The 16,818-nt window shown below is 42.0% G+C and overlaps 1 protein-coding gene across 5 annotated transcripts in view; it reads left to right on the top strand.

The window, feature by feature from the left end:
* Positions 1-16,759, top strand: part of bcl9l (bcl9 like) — a 62,737-nt gene extending 45,978 nt beyond the window's left edge. For 2 of the 5 annotated variants that reach the window (XM_017722571.2, XM_037539942.1), the window contains 6 exons: positions 4,458-4,583; positions 8,624-8,801; positions 8,986-9,070; positions 11,113-13,507; positions 13,745-13,987; positions 15,082-16,759. In XM_017722571.2, coding sequence (XP_017578060.1) covers positions 4,458-4,583; positions 8,624-8,801; positions 8,986-9,070; positions 11,113-13,507; positions 13,745-13,987; positions 15,082-16,286 — 4,232 coding nt within the window. In that variant the 3' untranslated portion in view covers positions 16,287-16,759. The remainder of the gene's footprint in view (positions 1-4,457; positions 4,584-8,623; positions 8,802-8,985; positions 9,071-11,112; positions 13,508-13,744; positions 13,988-15,081) is intronic. The other 3 variants (XM_037539943.1, XM_017722573.2, XM_017722572.2) reach the window with 3 other exon arrangements.
* The last annotated feature ends 59 nt before the right edge of the window (positions 16,760-16,818 follow it).

Below are 16,818 nucleotides of genomic sequence, written 5' to 3'. Positions count from 1 at the left end.
CTCTCTCTCTCTCTCTCTCTCTCTCTCTCTCTCTCTCTCTCTCTAAATAAAAACAGTGTGTGGTCACGACTTAGTAAGGCATGGGAACAAGATAATTAAGCCATAGTCACGACTTAGTGAGGTGTGGGACTGAGATCCAGATGAGTGGCCACGACTTAGTAATCATGTCTTACTAAGCTGTGGCCACACATCTGGATCTCATTCCCACATGTTAGTAAGGCATGGCCACGAATTATTGTTTTTTATTTATATATATATATATATATATATATATATATGTGGCATGTCCCCCTCGGAGCTCTGTAATTTTCTGTGTCATGTGTTCCAAGCATGCCTTAAACATTCAGTGCTGTAAATTTCTGGACTCTGGAGTAGCTAGCCCTTTGTTCTGAGAACACCAGCAGCTTCTTTATTTTAACTTCTCAGCAGTGTGTTTAGGGTAGAATAAATTTCTTCCCACTCAAACATTTTTCAAAGGATATTGCAATAAGTATTACAATTTATTGGCATTTCATGATGCTGTCTGTCAAAAATAACTCTGATGTTATACATCACTGTTTGCACTGATCTGCCACCGTGCTTGACTGATGTTGGATATCCAGTTTGAGTTTGAGTGCAATTTTTATTTTTTTTTTTTTTTTTTGGCCTTTTCTATTGCTTTTTAGCAGCTACACATCATTTTAGACCCATAGTGTTGAGTTGTCTTAGTGTAAAGATGCACAGAAAGTTGTGGATTCTTTCAGATCTGAAGCAAGACTGGAACTTGATTACTCCTGTCTTTTAAGCATTCTGTACTGATGGTGGCAGTTTAGGTGGTCTACCAGGTCTTGCATGGTTGTGATGAGCCCATTGTCTCTGTCTTTTAATAATTTACTGGAAACTCCATGTTGGAAATGTGAACTCCATGTGAAATGATTAATTGTAAAGAAACTTACTGAATCGTATTACTTTTTAGTGGTGTTGATGGGAACCAGGGGTCACAATATTTACAGTGAAGAATGTTTATAGACATTGTATGTACTATATGAAATGACCAGTGAACCTACACAGGCCCTTTTATAGGTAATGCTAATGATAAAGTAGTGGCGAATCAGAAAAATTCTTTGGTGACTATTTTGCTTTACAACTCCCTGCATATCTCTCTCGCGTTCTCTCACTCGCTTGCTCACTCTCTCTCTCTCGCTCTGTCTCACTTTTTCTCTTGTACACTCTCTGTCTCCCCTTCGTCTCTGTGTCTCTCTCTCTCCTACTCACCCTGTAGAAAACCAAACAGAAACACATTCAAATGAAATGCAAGTCACCCTGCCAATTCAAACCACTCTACCCCCACACCTGGACAGGGCCAATGATTAAAGCCTGTGTGTGTGTGAGAGAGACAGAGAGAGAGACAGAGAGAGACAGAGAGAGCAAGAGCTGACTCACTCGTTTACGTAAACTGATGTCTGCTGGGAACAAAAGAGGATGCAGAAAAGGTCAGCTCTTTATCTCTGCTCACTGCCGACACTGCGTGCACAGGCTAGCGACACCAAAAGCTAATCTCTCTCTGTCTCTCTCTCTCACTCTCTTTGTCTCTGTCTCATATTTTGTCTGGAATTCAAGGTTGTGAGTTATTTAAAGATGTTTTTCTCCTCTTGCCACCTCTGTAAATGTCTCACGAACAGTCTGGAGTACCTTCCCACTCCAGTGCCATGTTTGTTACCCCCCTTTAGGACATATTTGGACATGAGCAAGACCAGATGCCTGCATATTTATATTGGAGGTTATCAATAGAATCTATGAAATGTATCTTATTTTGTACATTTACTAAAAAGTAATGGTGATTTTTGTTATAAATGCATATATTACAACTGAAAACTGCTTTTATAAATCTTGTCCAGCAAGAAATGATGATCTGAATTTTCTGAATTGAACATGAAGAAATGTGTATGATTGGCCGTATACATGTTTGGGAAATACCCTAAATAGATGTCTGCATTGGTTACTCTTAGTTGAGAGTAGACCTTGCGACATAATCTCTGTCATACTAACAAATATGCTCAATGTGGGATGTGATGGCAAATTGTTAGGTTGTAAGCAAAGACATTCAGAGTGGTTTGATGTGAATGTGAAATGTGTCATTCTAGAGAAACTTACCGAGTTTGTGTTCACAAGAATGATGATTGGAACCAAATGTTCAAAGTATTTCATAATTTTAAAATGCTATAAACGGATACAGTGTAGGTGTTTTAGCATAGTAGCCTAAAATCATCTTAACATTCTGCTCTCTCCATAATGATAAATAATAAATAAACCATCAAAATATTTTATGAAATACACTATATTGACAAAAGTATTCACTCAGCCCTCCAAATCATCAAATTCAGGTGTTTCAATCACTTCCATGGCCATAGGTGTATGAAACCAAGCACCTAGGCATGCAGACTGCTTCTACAAACATTTGTGAAAGAATCGGTCGCTCTCAGGAGCTCAGTGAATTCCACCGTGATAGGATGCCACCTGTGCAACAAGTCCAGTTGTGAAATTTTGTGTGAATTTCTCGATACTGAATATTCCACAGTCAACTGTCAGTGGTATTATAACAAAGTGGAAGCGATTGGGAACATAAACAACAGCAACTCAGGCACAAAGTGGTAGGCCACCTAAAATGACAGCGGGGTCAGCGGATGCTGAGGAGCATAGTGCACAGAGGGCGCCAACTTTCTGCAGAGTCAATCGCTACAGACCTCCAAACTTCATGTGGCCTTCAGATTAGCTCAAGAATAGTGCGTAGAGAGCTTCATGGAATGGGTTTCCATGGACAAGCAGCTGTATCCAAGCCTTACATCACCAAGCGCAATGCAAAGCGTCACATGCAGTTGAGTAAAACTCCGCCACTGGACTCTAGAGCAATGGAGATGTGTTCTCTATAATGACGAATCACGCTTCAACTGGCAATCCGATGGACAAGTCTGGGTTTGGCAGTTGCCAGGAGAATGCTACTTGTCTGACTGCATTGTGCCAAGTGTAAGGTTTGGTGGGGTGGGGGATTATTGTGAGGGATTGTTCTTTAGGAGTTGGGCTCGGCCCCTTAGTCCCAGTGAAAGGAACTTGTAAAGCTTCAGCAGACCAAAAGATTTTGGACAATTTCATGCTCCCAACTTTGTGGGAACAGTTTGGGGACGGCCCCTTCCTGTTCCAACATGACTGCGGAACACAAAGTACAGTACACAAAGCAAGGTCCATAAAGACAGATATGAGCAAGCGTGGTGTGGAAGAACTTGACTGGCCTGCACAGTGTCTTGACCTCAACCTGATAGAACACTACAGCATTAGTTTATGCTGTTATAGTTAGATCTGCCGGAGTCACCAGCCACACTCTGGGAAAATCATATTTATTACAGTCGTTCTCCTGAGCAGAACTAATTTTGTCTCTTTACTCTTCCTGAGATAATGACTGCCCTCCCATCTTGCTGAAGACTGACCATCAGGGCCTCCTCTTCACCATCACCAACACGCTGTCCTATGTTTATTTGTGCTGCAACACCCTCCATTACATCACTGTGCCATTCAGATGTATCACCATTGAGATAGGATGGGACTGTTTCAGCTCACTCCCACTTTTCATGAAGACTCAGTCAGAAACTGCCTCTACCAGTGCAGTTTCTAAAGCTTTAGCATCCAGTCTTCAAACAGAGATCCTCTTAGCTTTTATTTGTTATTTAGCTTATTACATTGTAAATACTGTTTGACCGGAGGAGGATGAGTCTCCCCATCCTCGTGAGTCTTGGTTCCTCCCAAGGTTTCTTCCTCCAGACTGAGGGAGTTTTTCCTTGCCATTGTCACCTCTGGCTTGCTCACTGGGGAATATGTTTTAACTGTATTTTTTTCAAACTTCTGTAAAGCTGCTTTGTGACAACATCGTTGTAAAAAGCGCTATACAAATAAACTTGAATTGATACCTTTGGGATGAATTACAGCAGAGACTGCGAGCCACGCCTTCTCATCCAACATCAGTGTCTGACCTCACAAATGCGCTTCTGGAAGAATGATCAGAGATTCCCATAAACCGACATGATGTGGGCCAACATCATATTAAACCCTGCGGATTAAGAATGGGATGTTACTCAAGTTCATATGTGTGTGAACGCAGACAAACTTTATAATTTCAGCAATATAGTGTATCAGTCAAATCTAAACATTTGCAAAATGACAGTACTATTTTCAAGAAAATATTCTAATGCTTATGTGAAACTGATATAATTGTGTGTCCCTTTTATCACCATTACATATAAAAAATGCAACACACATTGGTCATTTTGAAAAGTAAATAAAATGGCTATATTAATATGGTAGGCACTTGTAATACAGTGCTATTGTATTGAAACTGTTTCTGTTTCAGACTATGCTTCCTGAGGTGTACTGTGTGCGAGCTTTAAAGCATTGGGGTTGATATTGTGTGTTTTGTCGGTGGTGTCCAGTAGAGGGTGTGATGCGCAGTAAGCGTCGGTGTGTGCTGGAGAAGAAGCAGCCCTATAGTGGAGATGAGTGGTGCTCAGGGCCCGAGAGTGAGGAAGAGGAGGAGAAACCCCCTACTGCTACACACAGTGAGTTCTCACACCCACGCACATAGACAGTGACGCTCCTTGTCAGTGAGATTATTCACTATCACTATCCACAAAGGCTCCAAAGTGTGATTGCCCCCCTGCCCCCAGGTAGTTACACCAGTGCATAAATAAAATGAAAAGAAATTATTTGTCCTGCACTGCAGTCAGTGCAACACTGAAGCCCCATCAGTTTTCCCTGCTGATCTTAAGGTGGGTTTGCTTACTTTATATATTTAGGAAAGAATGCCTTAAATGATCAGGACTTACCAGCAGGTGCAAAGTTTTACTACACACTTCTATGACCTAAGAATAACTCAGCTAGTTTTCAATGTATTCCATGTAGCTACTGAATAATAAGCCTTAGTATGTAGTAAGCCTAAGATTTTAAGGGGTTACCTTAAGGGGTTAAAACAGTAGCTTAATAAATTTGGTCTTATCCGAAAAATCCGCAGAGCGTTGGCTTCTTCCGTCACACTGCTTATTATTCAGTTAAATTGGCTCATATTACCAACTACAAATGTAATGAATGTGAAATGACTGACCTTTTTAACAAATGTAGGAAAGCATAGATTTCTTGGGAAACCATGAAGTTTTACCCCACAGACAAATCCCCAAGACTGACATTTTTAAAAGTTTATTTCAGTCTTTTAAAAGTCATCCAGGCCCATTTTCTGGACAACATATAACTACATTGACTCTGCTAAAGAGCTGAATAATGGCTCTAAATAGTGATTAGAGGCCTAAAGAAAATGGGGAGTTTCTTGAGATGGGTCTGACTGGCTCAATGCCTGATATTGGCAGTATAGTCATGCTCTATCCTGTAGTACAGTACAGCTTTTGCTGCATATTGGACACTACACTGTATAAGTACTGAATAAGAGTAGCATGCAGTATACTGTATATACTGGTGCAGTATGCCATATATTGTACACTGTATGCTAGCAGGGTCAATGGTACTCCAGGACCAGGAGGGAGAAACACTGTTCTGGGGGAACTGTGTCTAATTTAAATGTAAATACATGCTCATTACAATCCTAACAGTCATTCTGTGTGTGCTATTTGAATATATAAGTGGAGAGAGAGAGAGAGAGAGAGAGAGAGAGAGAGAGAGAGGAACTAATTAAGCACTTTCATTTGTCTCTATTTTTCTACTTCCTTCATGATACTTCAGACAGAGTTTCTCTTTTAATAGCTTAATGTAATATGCATAAACGTTTTGTCTGAAGTTTAATGCAGAACTTTGAATCAACATTTTTTTTTTATAATTTCTTGACTATTGAAAGAAATAGAAGTCAAGATGTGTTACATAACTATGTAGCGGAATGCAAGAACCCTCAACTTCTAAGGGTTAAACCTGATTCTCCCAAAGTTTTTTTTTATTTTTCTGTAATTTCTCTACAGTTCATTCCAAATCCACCATGTCAGTATTTTTTGTTTCTGCATCAGTAAAGTAAAAGTAAAAATAGAGATAGTAGAAAACAGTACGTTCATCAAGTGAGTAACTACTCTCATCACTGTAAATTATACCAAGATTTACCTCATTACCTCACCTGCCCATGTAAAACTAATCTCATCCAAGTAGTTCAAAGCCAGTAGGATCTAAGTATTTAATTCTAGTAAAGTTGGCATGGCTAGACCTAGCTTAGTACCCAGGTAATTACTGGGACCACTTGTTTAAACAAAAGCTGATGCATTACTGGGTAATACAGTGACGTCTAGATTACAGCCAACAAGTACAATGTTTCTGTTATAGTTTAGTTTAACAGTTGAGTTTTGCAAGTGAGAAGTGGAGTGTATTTTGTACATCATTTTAGAGAGAAACAGCAAAAAGGAAAGCAACGTGGCCAGCAAAACAAAACCTTTGTGTAATGCTTACTTTTGCAATCGATTTCGATTTTTCAGCTTTCAGAGAGATAAACTCTGTCGGAGTATGTTCTGTACATTATGTCCTATTTACTAGATGTTTTTTGTAGGAAATATGCTTTGCTCATGACAACCGAAAGCTCTGAATTTTCCATCTTGCTTCCCCCCTAAAGGCATTCCTGCAACTTTAGCTGTTTAAGGTTGGGAAAAAATGGCAGCTCACTAAGGTAGCATTTGTTTGTCTGCTGTGTGTGTAAAAGGCTCTTAAAAGTGTTTACAGTTGAATAAAAAGATCTGTTTAATTAAATGTAGGCTGTGGCTATTCACCATTATATAAACTATTATACACAAACAGCAACTCAAAAGTCTGTTTAAAAAGCTAAAAACATGCTATTACTACTTGTTTGACTGGTTTTGCCGTGTTAAAATGATAGGTTGGATTAGCAACTATGTCATTCCAAGTGGAAATTATAAGTTTTGAGGGATGTTCAAAAAGATTTTTCTTCACATTTTTATGTACACTTTCAGCAGGGTGCCTAATCATTCAAACCGATTCACTATTTAGACAGATTCAAATTGACATGAATACAGAATACTACCACTTTCTGGTATGGAAAGTTATTTACTTTCAAGCAGAAGCATGACTGTATGTTCGTGACGGCTGTCAGCTGCAGTCTTTAGTGTATGTTAAAGTGCAGTTTTTCACAGAAGATGAAGAAGTGATGTGACTGAAGGCAGCCTTGAATGGCGCTGGCTCTTCATTATTGGCTTGGTTGTCAAGGCCATTAGATTCTCCATGCCTGAGGGTCTAGCTCAAGAATGGTCTGAATCAGCACATAGTTGGAGTTTACTCCTCACCTGTTTGCTGCTATTTCAGGATAGGATTTTGGCTCATATTTTCAGGGAAATGCTAGTCTAAGACAAGACTTGGGCTCCGTCTGGAAAAACAGTGGTTTACACAGTAGTTCTGTTAGGCAGAAGGAGAACATAAAGGTCTATGCTCTCAAAGTGTTCAGATAAGGGAAATACAATTGTTCCTCACTTTTTTAGATGAACAGTTGTTAAACATTGTAAAACATATGGTTTTGAATTCATAGCTTTTGTAATCTCGTGAAGACCAATGCATTTACATTTATCTGCCAGTTCAGTCTACAGTCTGTCTTTTCATGTTAAAGATATAAGAAGTGTTTCAGACCAGGCAGACCAGTTCAGCCATTCAGGACAGAGTTCATTTACATACAGGCACAGAATCAAAACAACCAAAAACAACAACAAAGATAGAGAAAGGCTGCAAAATGATGAAGTAAAAATAAGTGGTGACCAGTTTAAGGACAAAAGCTTACAGAAATATTGTAAGTGGACCTTAAGGTGGAAAGAAGGCCAAGAAGGATTCTTTGGAGCTTTGGTTCTGTGAAGCACCACTTTTGTGATGTGATGTGCATGTGTGAAAATGCTTTTTAAAGAATTTCCACTTTATATAAAAGTTCTAAACAAATTGTTTAAGCCAAGAACCAGTTAGCAAACTTTACTTTGAAGCGTATGCACTGATGACACTGTAGAACCTTGGGGGGTGGAGGGGTGGTGTCACTGAGTCATTTGTGTACAGTAAAGCATGCAACTGGAGGCATGTTGTATTGACTACTTTACTGCACATGCAGAAACACATGGACATGGACGCATACACAAAGCCCTCATCAGACCGAATGAGTAATCTCAAAGTTGCTTTGGTTCACTTTTATGCATCATCGTACAAATAAATGGATTATCCAAAACAATGGAGGTTCTTTTGAACTGTACTGATTGCATTTCTGTTCCTTGACCCCTTGCTCAAGTCTTCTTTGGCCTGTTCTTTTTCATACATGCTATTTGGCCTTGAAGCACAAAAGGCTTCTTTTCATAAAGCACTCTATTTTGCATCTCTGCATACATCATTTTATGACACAAAAGCCAGGCTAACAGGCGACCAAAGCCTTTCTGAAATCAAACTGTGGGATTTTAGCTCCATCTAGTGGCTGTTTTTCAGCTTATCCTGGATGGATAAAGTATGCATCGTGTGTTTGTCTCAAAGATTTAAGTTTCTGTAAATGCAGCCAATAAAACGTCTATCTTGCCATTTTATTTACTTATTTATTTATGCCATGAATGTACTAACCATCTCTCCCTCTCTTTTTTCTGAGGAGAGCGTGGGATGTCCTGCCCTGGCCAGTCTCTCTCAGGTCCCTCTGCAGTGAGCTCAGTCAGTGAACAGGGTGTGCCTGGTTTAGGGTGTGGCCTTGGCCCAGGGCTACGCTCTGACCTGACCTCTCATCCCCCTCAGCAAGTAGTGTATGTCTTCACCACCAGCCTAGCCAACAGGTGAGGCTTTTTTTTTTTCTCTATTAGCAAATATGAGTTAAAACTATGTGCTAACTCTTCATTCAGCTAAATAGCATCATTCTCCAAATGTTTTGTTAGAGCACTGAGTGGCATGTGTGTTTTCTAGTTCATAGGCTGATAGTTGAAGTGTATGTGCTTCAGCATGTGTTTGTGTATCCCACAGCGCTGCAGAGGCAGTAATGCATGGCCAAACGGACTCTATCCTCCTGTTTCACCAGCAAAATGTCCCCCGCACCAAATTGGACCAGGTTTGTATGTGTTCTAAGACCTTTGCACAAGTTGAAGCAGTACATAAATCCTAAAGGTACAATTCATGCAGGTTAATTTTCTTGAGGTGCTGGTTCATTGGAAACGGGTGCTGGACAGTACTGCACTGATCCAATACAGTGGTCCGATACTGACGTTATTAAATGGATTGGTTGTTTGCCATATGAAATGTTGAGTGTTGTTCCAAAATGTGATACACATCAGATTCTCATTGTGTGTTTTTATTGGATAGCTTGGATCATGTTGTAGTCAGCAAATAACTATTTCAAAAAGAATACTTCTTTCAATTCAGTGTAGGCTAAAAAGTTGTCTACAATGATTGCTTAGACTTTGCAGCTCTAAAATAAATTAGAAAGATATGGTGGAATTTTAAATACTTTGCTTATGTGACTCTTTTTAAAAATCCTTAGTTACTAAAATTACTTAAAATTGAAATCATATTTTAGTATGAACTCTTTAATTGTAACAGCATATTATATAAGGTAAACAGATTTTAAATAAAATTTGGAATCACTATCAGGAGAGAAAAGGTCAGATAAATGCAACCCTAGACAAGACCTCATTTTTGGGTCTACCAGTCACTTCACTCTTTACATCTTTAGTGTAATCTACCTTTTTTCTGAGAGTGTCCTTTTTAGCTGATATGAATACTCAAATGTACTTAACTAATTAAAAGGGATGGACAGGGATGGGTGTTTTAAGTTTTTTTGCAAGTTGACTATCTGCATTGTTAAAGGAGTAGTATTAAAATATTTGACAAGGGAGGCATTTCTATTGTCAAGAATGAAAACAAAAATGGAATAACATAGCATAAGAGGTGAACTGTTTCTGATTGGTTGATGCAGTATTTTATTTATTTTTTTTTAAGTTTAAGTGTTTGTGTTTTAATGTACTACCAGTGGTGGGCAGTAACACAATACATGTACTTAAAGTATTTCTAAATGAAACTTTAAAAATTTAAAGATGTGCAGTAATGTTGTGTGGGGGAGAGTGTTTTAATTAGATATCTGGTAATATTCTTAAGCAAGCAGTACACTTAAAACAACAAAAGAACTAAACAAAAATAAGTGACTGTCGTAAACACTTGTAGGTAGATATATATATATATATATATATATATATATATATATATATATATATATATATATATATATATATATATACACACACAATATTGTATTGCATAAGATATATATTCTTAAGAATAACTCTTAGCACCGCTAGATGCTCTGTACAGTGACAAATGTGTGACACCATGTGGCTAAATCACACCAAGGTAGAAGTCTCAGATCAAACGAAGATTTTGAGAAATGTAGCGTTATGCATTTTCAGGAACAGCCTAGGAACTCTAGGAAATCTTTTTAGGTGGGCTTTGTCTGCAAAAACAGCTCTCCTCTGTCAGAGGATGTGACTTCAGCACCCTGGAGAGCAGTGGGTCATACTTTTTCTTTTTCGGGGTGGCCACAGCACACAACACAGAACATATTGAGCTGTCATGTAGGATGCTCGTCTGATCGCATATGCATACATTTTTTTTACCCCAATACCAAACTTGATTTTCATCCACACCTTTAGATTTACAAGTAGGTATAATAAACACAGTGTGTCATTGTTAAGGTTTCTGATTTGAATAAGTGGCTTTGTTTGTGCTCCTAAAAGAGGAAGGAAGGAGAAAGTATTTGTATTTATATGCATGTGCTCTTGCAGGTGGCAGTGTGGGAGGCTGCATTTGTTTAAATATCTATTTAAGTCATTGTGCTTATGCTTTGTTCCCTTTTTTGTTGTAGATAATTTAAATTGGAATGATGCACCTGTGATTGTCAAGTGAAAATGTCTTGTTTTTCTTCAATGATTTTACATGTGTTTGTATAAAAACTGAATGTGTCTCTGGAAGCTAAAAATTGACTTGCACAATGTCTATGTTGCAGCTCATATGTTTTGATCTCTACTAAAAAGCTGATTGTGCAGTTTATTTTATTGAAGTTGTTAAATATAATGTTTTTTCTCTCTGTCTTTCTGCCAGTGCACTGGCATTGGGAAGCTTCCTAGCCTATCGGAGCAGCTCAGCTCTAGTAGCACCCCTCCCACGGGAACACCCAAATCCCAGAGTGGTACACCTCGGCCATCCTCTGACAGTGGAGTTGTTGGAGGGCACCTGGCAAGCGGAGGTACTCCCTCTTCCACAGTTCACCCAGAAAGCGAGACTACCCAGGCCCATCCCGGGGGGACTCCCAGTCACAATAACAGTGCAACATCTCACCCATCTGGAACAGGAAGCTCAGGCCAACAACCTGCAGGGATTCCAGGATGTGGAGTTGTAGATGGGTCAGGCTCTATAAACCATCCTGGTGCAGGTGTCTCACCCACAGCCAGTCCAACTGTGTTGTCTACGCACCTTCAGGGTGAGCATGGTCAACAGGGAGGCCCGGTGAATTCTGATGGACTTTCTAAAGAGCAGCTAGAGCATCGTGAGCGTTCTCTGCAGACGCTCAGAGACATTGAGAGGATGCTTCTGCGCAGTGGCGCGGGCGCTGGACATGGAGACCCAGGAGGTCCTAACAGTAACTCAAACAACAGCTCCAATGTCAATAACAATAACAATACTGATGGTAGTAGAGGTCTGGAGGATGGAGAGAATTGTGGCGGAAATGCTGGCACCAACAGTGGCCTGCCTCCTGGTATGCCTCCTATGGGAGGAATAAAAAAGTATGAGGAACCTCTTCAGTCCATCATTTCACAAACGCAGAACCTTGGTGGGCCTGGAATGGATGATCCTCTGATGGGTCCACATCATGGCTTGCCACCTCACCACCACCTGTCCTCACCCTCAGGACTCGACATGGGGCCTATGCTAGGACCTGACGGGCTAACACCAGAGCAAATAGCTTGGAGGAAACTACAAGAGGAGTACTATCAGGAGAAGCGTCGACAGCAGGAGATGAACCCCCACACACACCCCCAGCATTTCCGCATGATGTCTGAGATAAGCATGCCAGGGGGGCCACACCTCATGATGAGGGGTCCCCCACCTCCGTATCACAGTAAGCCTGGAGATCAGCAGTGGGGACCAGGGCCTATGATGGGAGGCGGGATGGGAGGGAATTTGAGGATGATGGACATGCATCAAGAGGGCCCTCGAGGTCCTAGATTTCTTGGGCAGATGCAGCGAGGACCTCCAGGTGGTGGTGGATACCCAGGAAGCCCTGGTGCAGTTTTACCAATGGAGGGGCTAGGGCATCAAAGACCTCCTAGACCAGGAATGGGCTGGCTGGATGACATACCACCCAATATGGGTGGAGGAGGTCCATTTCATGGGTGCTATCCCCCCGGTGGGCCTGGTGGACCACCTCAGCACATGCAGGGTGATCTGGACCGACCTTTAACACGGGAGGAGATGTTCCGTATCATGGAGAAACGTCAGCTACAAGGGCTCCGCAGAGTAGAGCTTGAGCAGTTATCTAGGCAACAGCAACAAGGTGGACTTGGAGGGCCAGGCTTTCCAAATCCTGCTATGGGAGGAGGCCCACCATCCCGTGGTGATCCTATGGACTTTCCCAGTTCTCGGTCCATGATGAGCTCTCCCATTGGTGGTGCAGGTGGGGGTGGTGGCCCTTTAATGAGAGACATGGTTGACTCTAGTTTAGGAGGAAACCTAAATATAAACATGGGCATGAACATGAATCTACAGCAGCAGATGTTGGCCCAGAAACTAAGAGGGCCTGGGGCAGAGATGTTGAGCCCCGAGGACATCTCCCGGATAAGGGCTGCGCAGAATGGCCGGGTTGGTGCTAACAAAGGAATGATCCCTGGCCCAGATGGACCACTTCAGTTCCCCAATCAGGGTCCCTTTCCAGGTGGACAAGGGGATGGGCCATATCTCCAACCATCAGGCCCTGAGATGTTTGGACCTGACCAGCAAGGTCCTCCCCAGATTAGCAGCACTTCAAGGCTAAGTCATATGCCTATGAACAGTGGCCAGAGGGGTGCTGACCTGGGATCACGCCATCCCTCTGACCTTTCCATTAATGTCAACCCATTGGGCTCCCCTGCCATGCCCCCGCCTCACCAGCTCAAGTCACCCTCCCTTAGCCAGGAGCCATCACCGCTCATGCCCTCTCCTTCTGCCCCAGGCCTGAAATCCCCCACCCAGCTACCACCCACTGGTCCACCACACCCCCCTCTGCCAGCTGCTTCTGGAGCAGGAACACCCTCTACCACATCCATGAAATCACCCCAGGTCATGGGTTCATCTCTTGGACTCCGGTCACCATCTGGTTCCCCTGGACACCTCAAATCTCCAGCCATGCCTGTTGCCTCTCCAGGTTGGACTGCCTCACCCAAGACAGCCCTGCCTAGCCCTGGGGCTCCACCTAGCAGTAAGGGAGTAGGCAACGGAGGGAGCAGTTCCACTGAGACAGGTAAAGAATGTTTAATATAAAACATTTTTGTTGTAGTTTATATTATTAAAATTCTGATTCAAATCATGTTACTATAAACCTCTCTTTTATCATGTTTCTGATTATTGAATTAGATTTTTCTGTTGTGGATTATTAATAACTATAAAACATATATTATACATTTTATTATTTTCTTTTTTTTATAAACACACTTTTGAGAATTTTATGAAGGTTTTTATCCTGACTTTCATACTGCAGGTATGTCCCTGCCTCCCAGGAGCTCCACCTCAACACCCAGCAGTCAGCCTCCCAACATGCCTTTCACCTCTTCTCCAGACGCACCCCCATCCCAGAATCCTTTATCCCTCATCATGTCTCAGATGTCCAAGTACGCAATGCCCACCTCCACTCCTCTTTATCATGATGCCATCAAGACAATCGCCACGTCTGATGACGAGATGCCACCGGATCGACCCCTCCATCCTGGAGCAAACATGCCAGGTGCAGTCTATTGAAGTAACTACCTGTAGTTAGTCAGTATAACTGCCATTAGTTTTTCTCAAGTCTGGTTTTGCAGATCCAGTCAGCTGCCGCAAGTCAGTTAGTGAAATTTCTGCCATAATAGATTTGCCCCAGTAAACTATAAGTGCTATTACAAATTTAGTAGCAACAACAGCTCAGCCATAAAGTGGTAGACCATGCAAACTCTGTCACTGTCATGAAAATACCTTGTCCATTTTGTCATATTTAATTTTTTTTGCCTGAAAACTTCACTTTGCCTTTGCATTAAACTTAAACTTTCATGGATAACTTACAACAATGGTCCAGAATTACTTGGAAGAAAACATCTTGCAACATTAACTTGAATTGCAAGTTAAAGTTTTGCCCTTTTTCTGAGAAGTTCCCATTTTGGAAACTTTGGAAAGGTTCTTGTTCCATTTCAAGGTCCATAAAGACATGGTTTTATGTGTTTGGTCTGGAGGAATTCAAATGTCCTGTGCAGAGCCATGAGAACTGTCTAGGCATTTTCCTAATATTCTAATGCGCAGCTTTGTAGACATCTCTCTAAGACTCCCAGCCTTCTATGCCACTCCAGCAAAACTAAACACAATCGTGTGAGAAGGGAGAAATGTCTGAAACATGCACTACATATGAAGATGGTGTTTTGTCCATGGCTCACTGAAAAATTATGTTTTTGTGTGACAATGTCTTAAAGCAGGTAGGATTATCTTTTGCTTTACTGCTGGATATGCATCCAGGGACTGCACAGACATGACAAACAGAGAGATGCACTAGCTTTCTAGGTTAGCTTTGTGGATAGCTTTTGTTCATTAAGTTGCTCTGACTCAAAGAAAGTTAGATGTCTAATTTTAGTAAACCTGGGTAGGCAGGACAGACTGCATGTGAGAAAAAACATTAGCATGACCTAATTAGAAAAACAAATGGTTTTGTGGGGCTTTAATACATGCATTTGTCACAGATTTGTAATTTATTTTGCATCACCTTAGTTTAAGGTCTCTATAATTACATAAATGTTTATCCCCGTTTACTCTGATTACTGTATAGAATTAATTTTCTGCTGTGTCTTCTAACAGGAAATATTGCAAATCACCAGTCCACACAGATGCTCCTGTCCCAGGGCTCAATAGGACCTCACAGCAGCCCTCAAAGTCCTATGGGAATGGTTCTCCAGGGAGGTCAGCAATTATCCCACGATCACTCTGGGCCAATGCTGCCTTCCCCTAACCCCATGGGCATGTCGGCGATGATGGGAGGTGGAGGGGGACCTCCAGAAGGGATAGGACCCTGCAACGTGTCCCCTATGCACCCTTCAAGCCAGATGGGTGGATTTTCTCGCATGCAGGGACCTTTGCACTCTCCGATTGGCGGTATGGGGCAGCAGTACCCACAGCCTCCTGATGATGTCCTCCCTCCACAGCAAATGCACCTTCTCACTAAGGGCATGCCCCATCAGCGTCCCCCTCACCCATCAGACACTTTCCCCTCCATGCCCATGGGAGAGGGCCCGGACTTAAGTGAGGTCATCAGGCCCACACACACAGGCATACCAGAATTTGATCTGTCTCGAATCATTCCTGCCGACAAGCCTAGTAGCACCCTGCAGTACTTCCCCAAGAATGAGGCCATGTCCCAACCGCAACAGACCCCTCACCAAGGCCCACCACCTCAGCAGGTTCCTTCAGCCCAGCTCCTGAAGCAGCTCTCTTCATCCGGGCCCCCTCACAACAGCGCTCCCTCCTCCAACCCTCACATCGCCAACTTGCAAAATATGATGGCTGAGCAGCAGCTTCCTCTGCATCCCTCACACTGCGGCCTGCGCCCTGGGATGGGCATGAACCAGGGAGGGTCCAGAGTTATGGGCTCAGGTGGTGGGATGGGGCCTGGACCCATATGCCATCCAGGGCACCTGATGGGCAGGACAGGTATGCCTCAGCAACAGCAGCAACATCATCATCAGCAGCAGCAGGCTATGATGGCTAACAGCCTTTTGCAGCACCAATCCCATCCACCACAAGGCATGATGTCGCCACAGCAACATCCACACAACCTTATGGCCCAGCAGAACTTGATGATGATGCAGGCCAAGCAGAGGGGCATGGCCATTCCTGGGGAGCACTTTGGCCAGCAAGGGCCACTCCTGTCCCCTCAAGGGCCCATGATGGGACCTCCACACCCACAGTCGGTCATGATGGGGCCCCAAGGTATCAGACAGAGAGGCATGTCTTTGGATAGTCCACTGGGCTATGGACCTGGAGGCATGGCAAACATGCCTTTCTGAACATGTTTCTCCATAAACCTGTAAAAACCTTTTTTTTTTTTCTTATGGGTTACTTCCAACTCTGACATGTTTTTATTGACGTTTATTGATTGTGGCAATCAAATGCTAATATAATTGTTATTAGAAATATTCCCTTAATTCTGAGGTAGACAGTAAGAAAAGGCTAAATCGTTACAGTAAAGCAACAAATTCTGAAGCCATTTTTTAAAGTGTCTGTAAAATATGTATATTTCACAGATCGATGTGTTTGTTTAAAGGAGGTGACGGGAAAAACTCTGTTTCTAATTCCATTTTCTCTGGCTACCAAACTGTTGTGCAAGGGAGTATATAAATATATATATATAAATACAAATTCTCTCTATATATAGTTGCTGTAAATAAGATGCAATTTGTGCTCGTTTGCAACTGTTCTGTATAACTGTGTTTAATAGAAGTCTAACAGCAAATAATAAGGAAAAAAATCTGCAAATCTGCTCAAAGTTTGTGTTGGTCTTGCTTGATGTTGAGACATTTTGTGTTGTGGATAATTTAA

The sequence above is a fragment of the Pygocentrus nattereri genome, chromosome 7 (assembly GCF_015220715.1).
Source record: "Pygocentrus nattereri isolate fPygNat1 chromosome 7, fPygNat1.pri, whole genome shotgun sequence".
Lineage (NCBI taxonomy): Eukaryota > Metazoa > Chordata > Actinopteri > Characiformes > Serrasalmidae > Pygocentrus > Pygocentrus nattereri.
The sequence above is the reverse complement of the archived record's forward strand: the minus strand, read 5'-3'. Positions and strand labels throughout refer to the sequence as shown.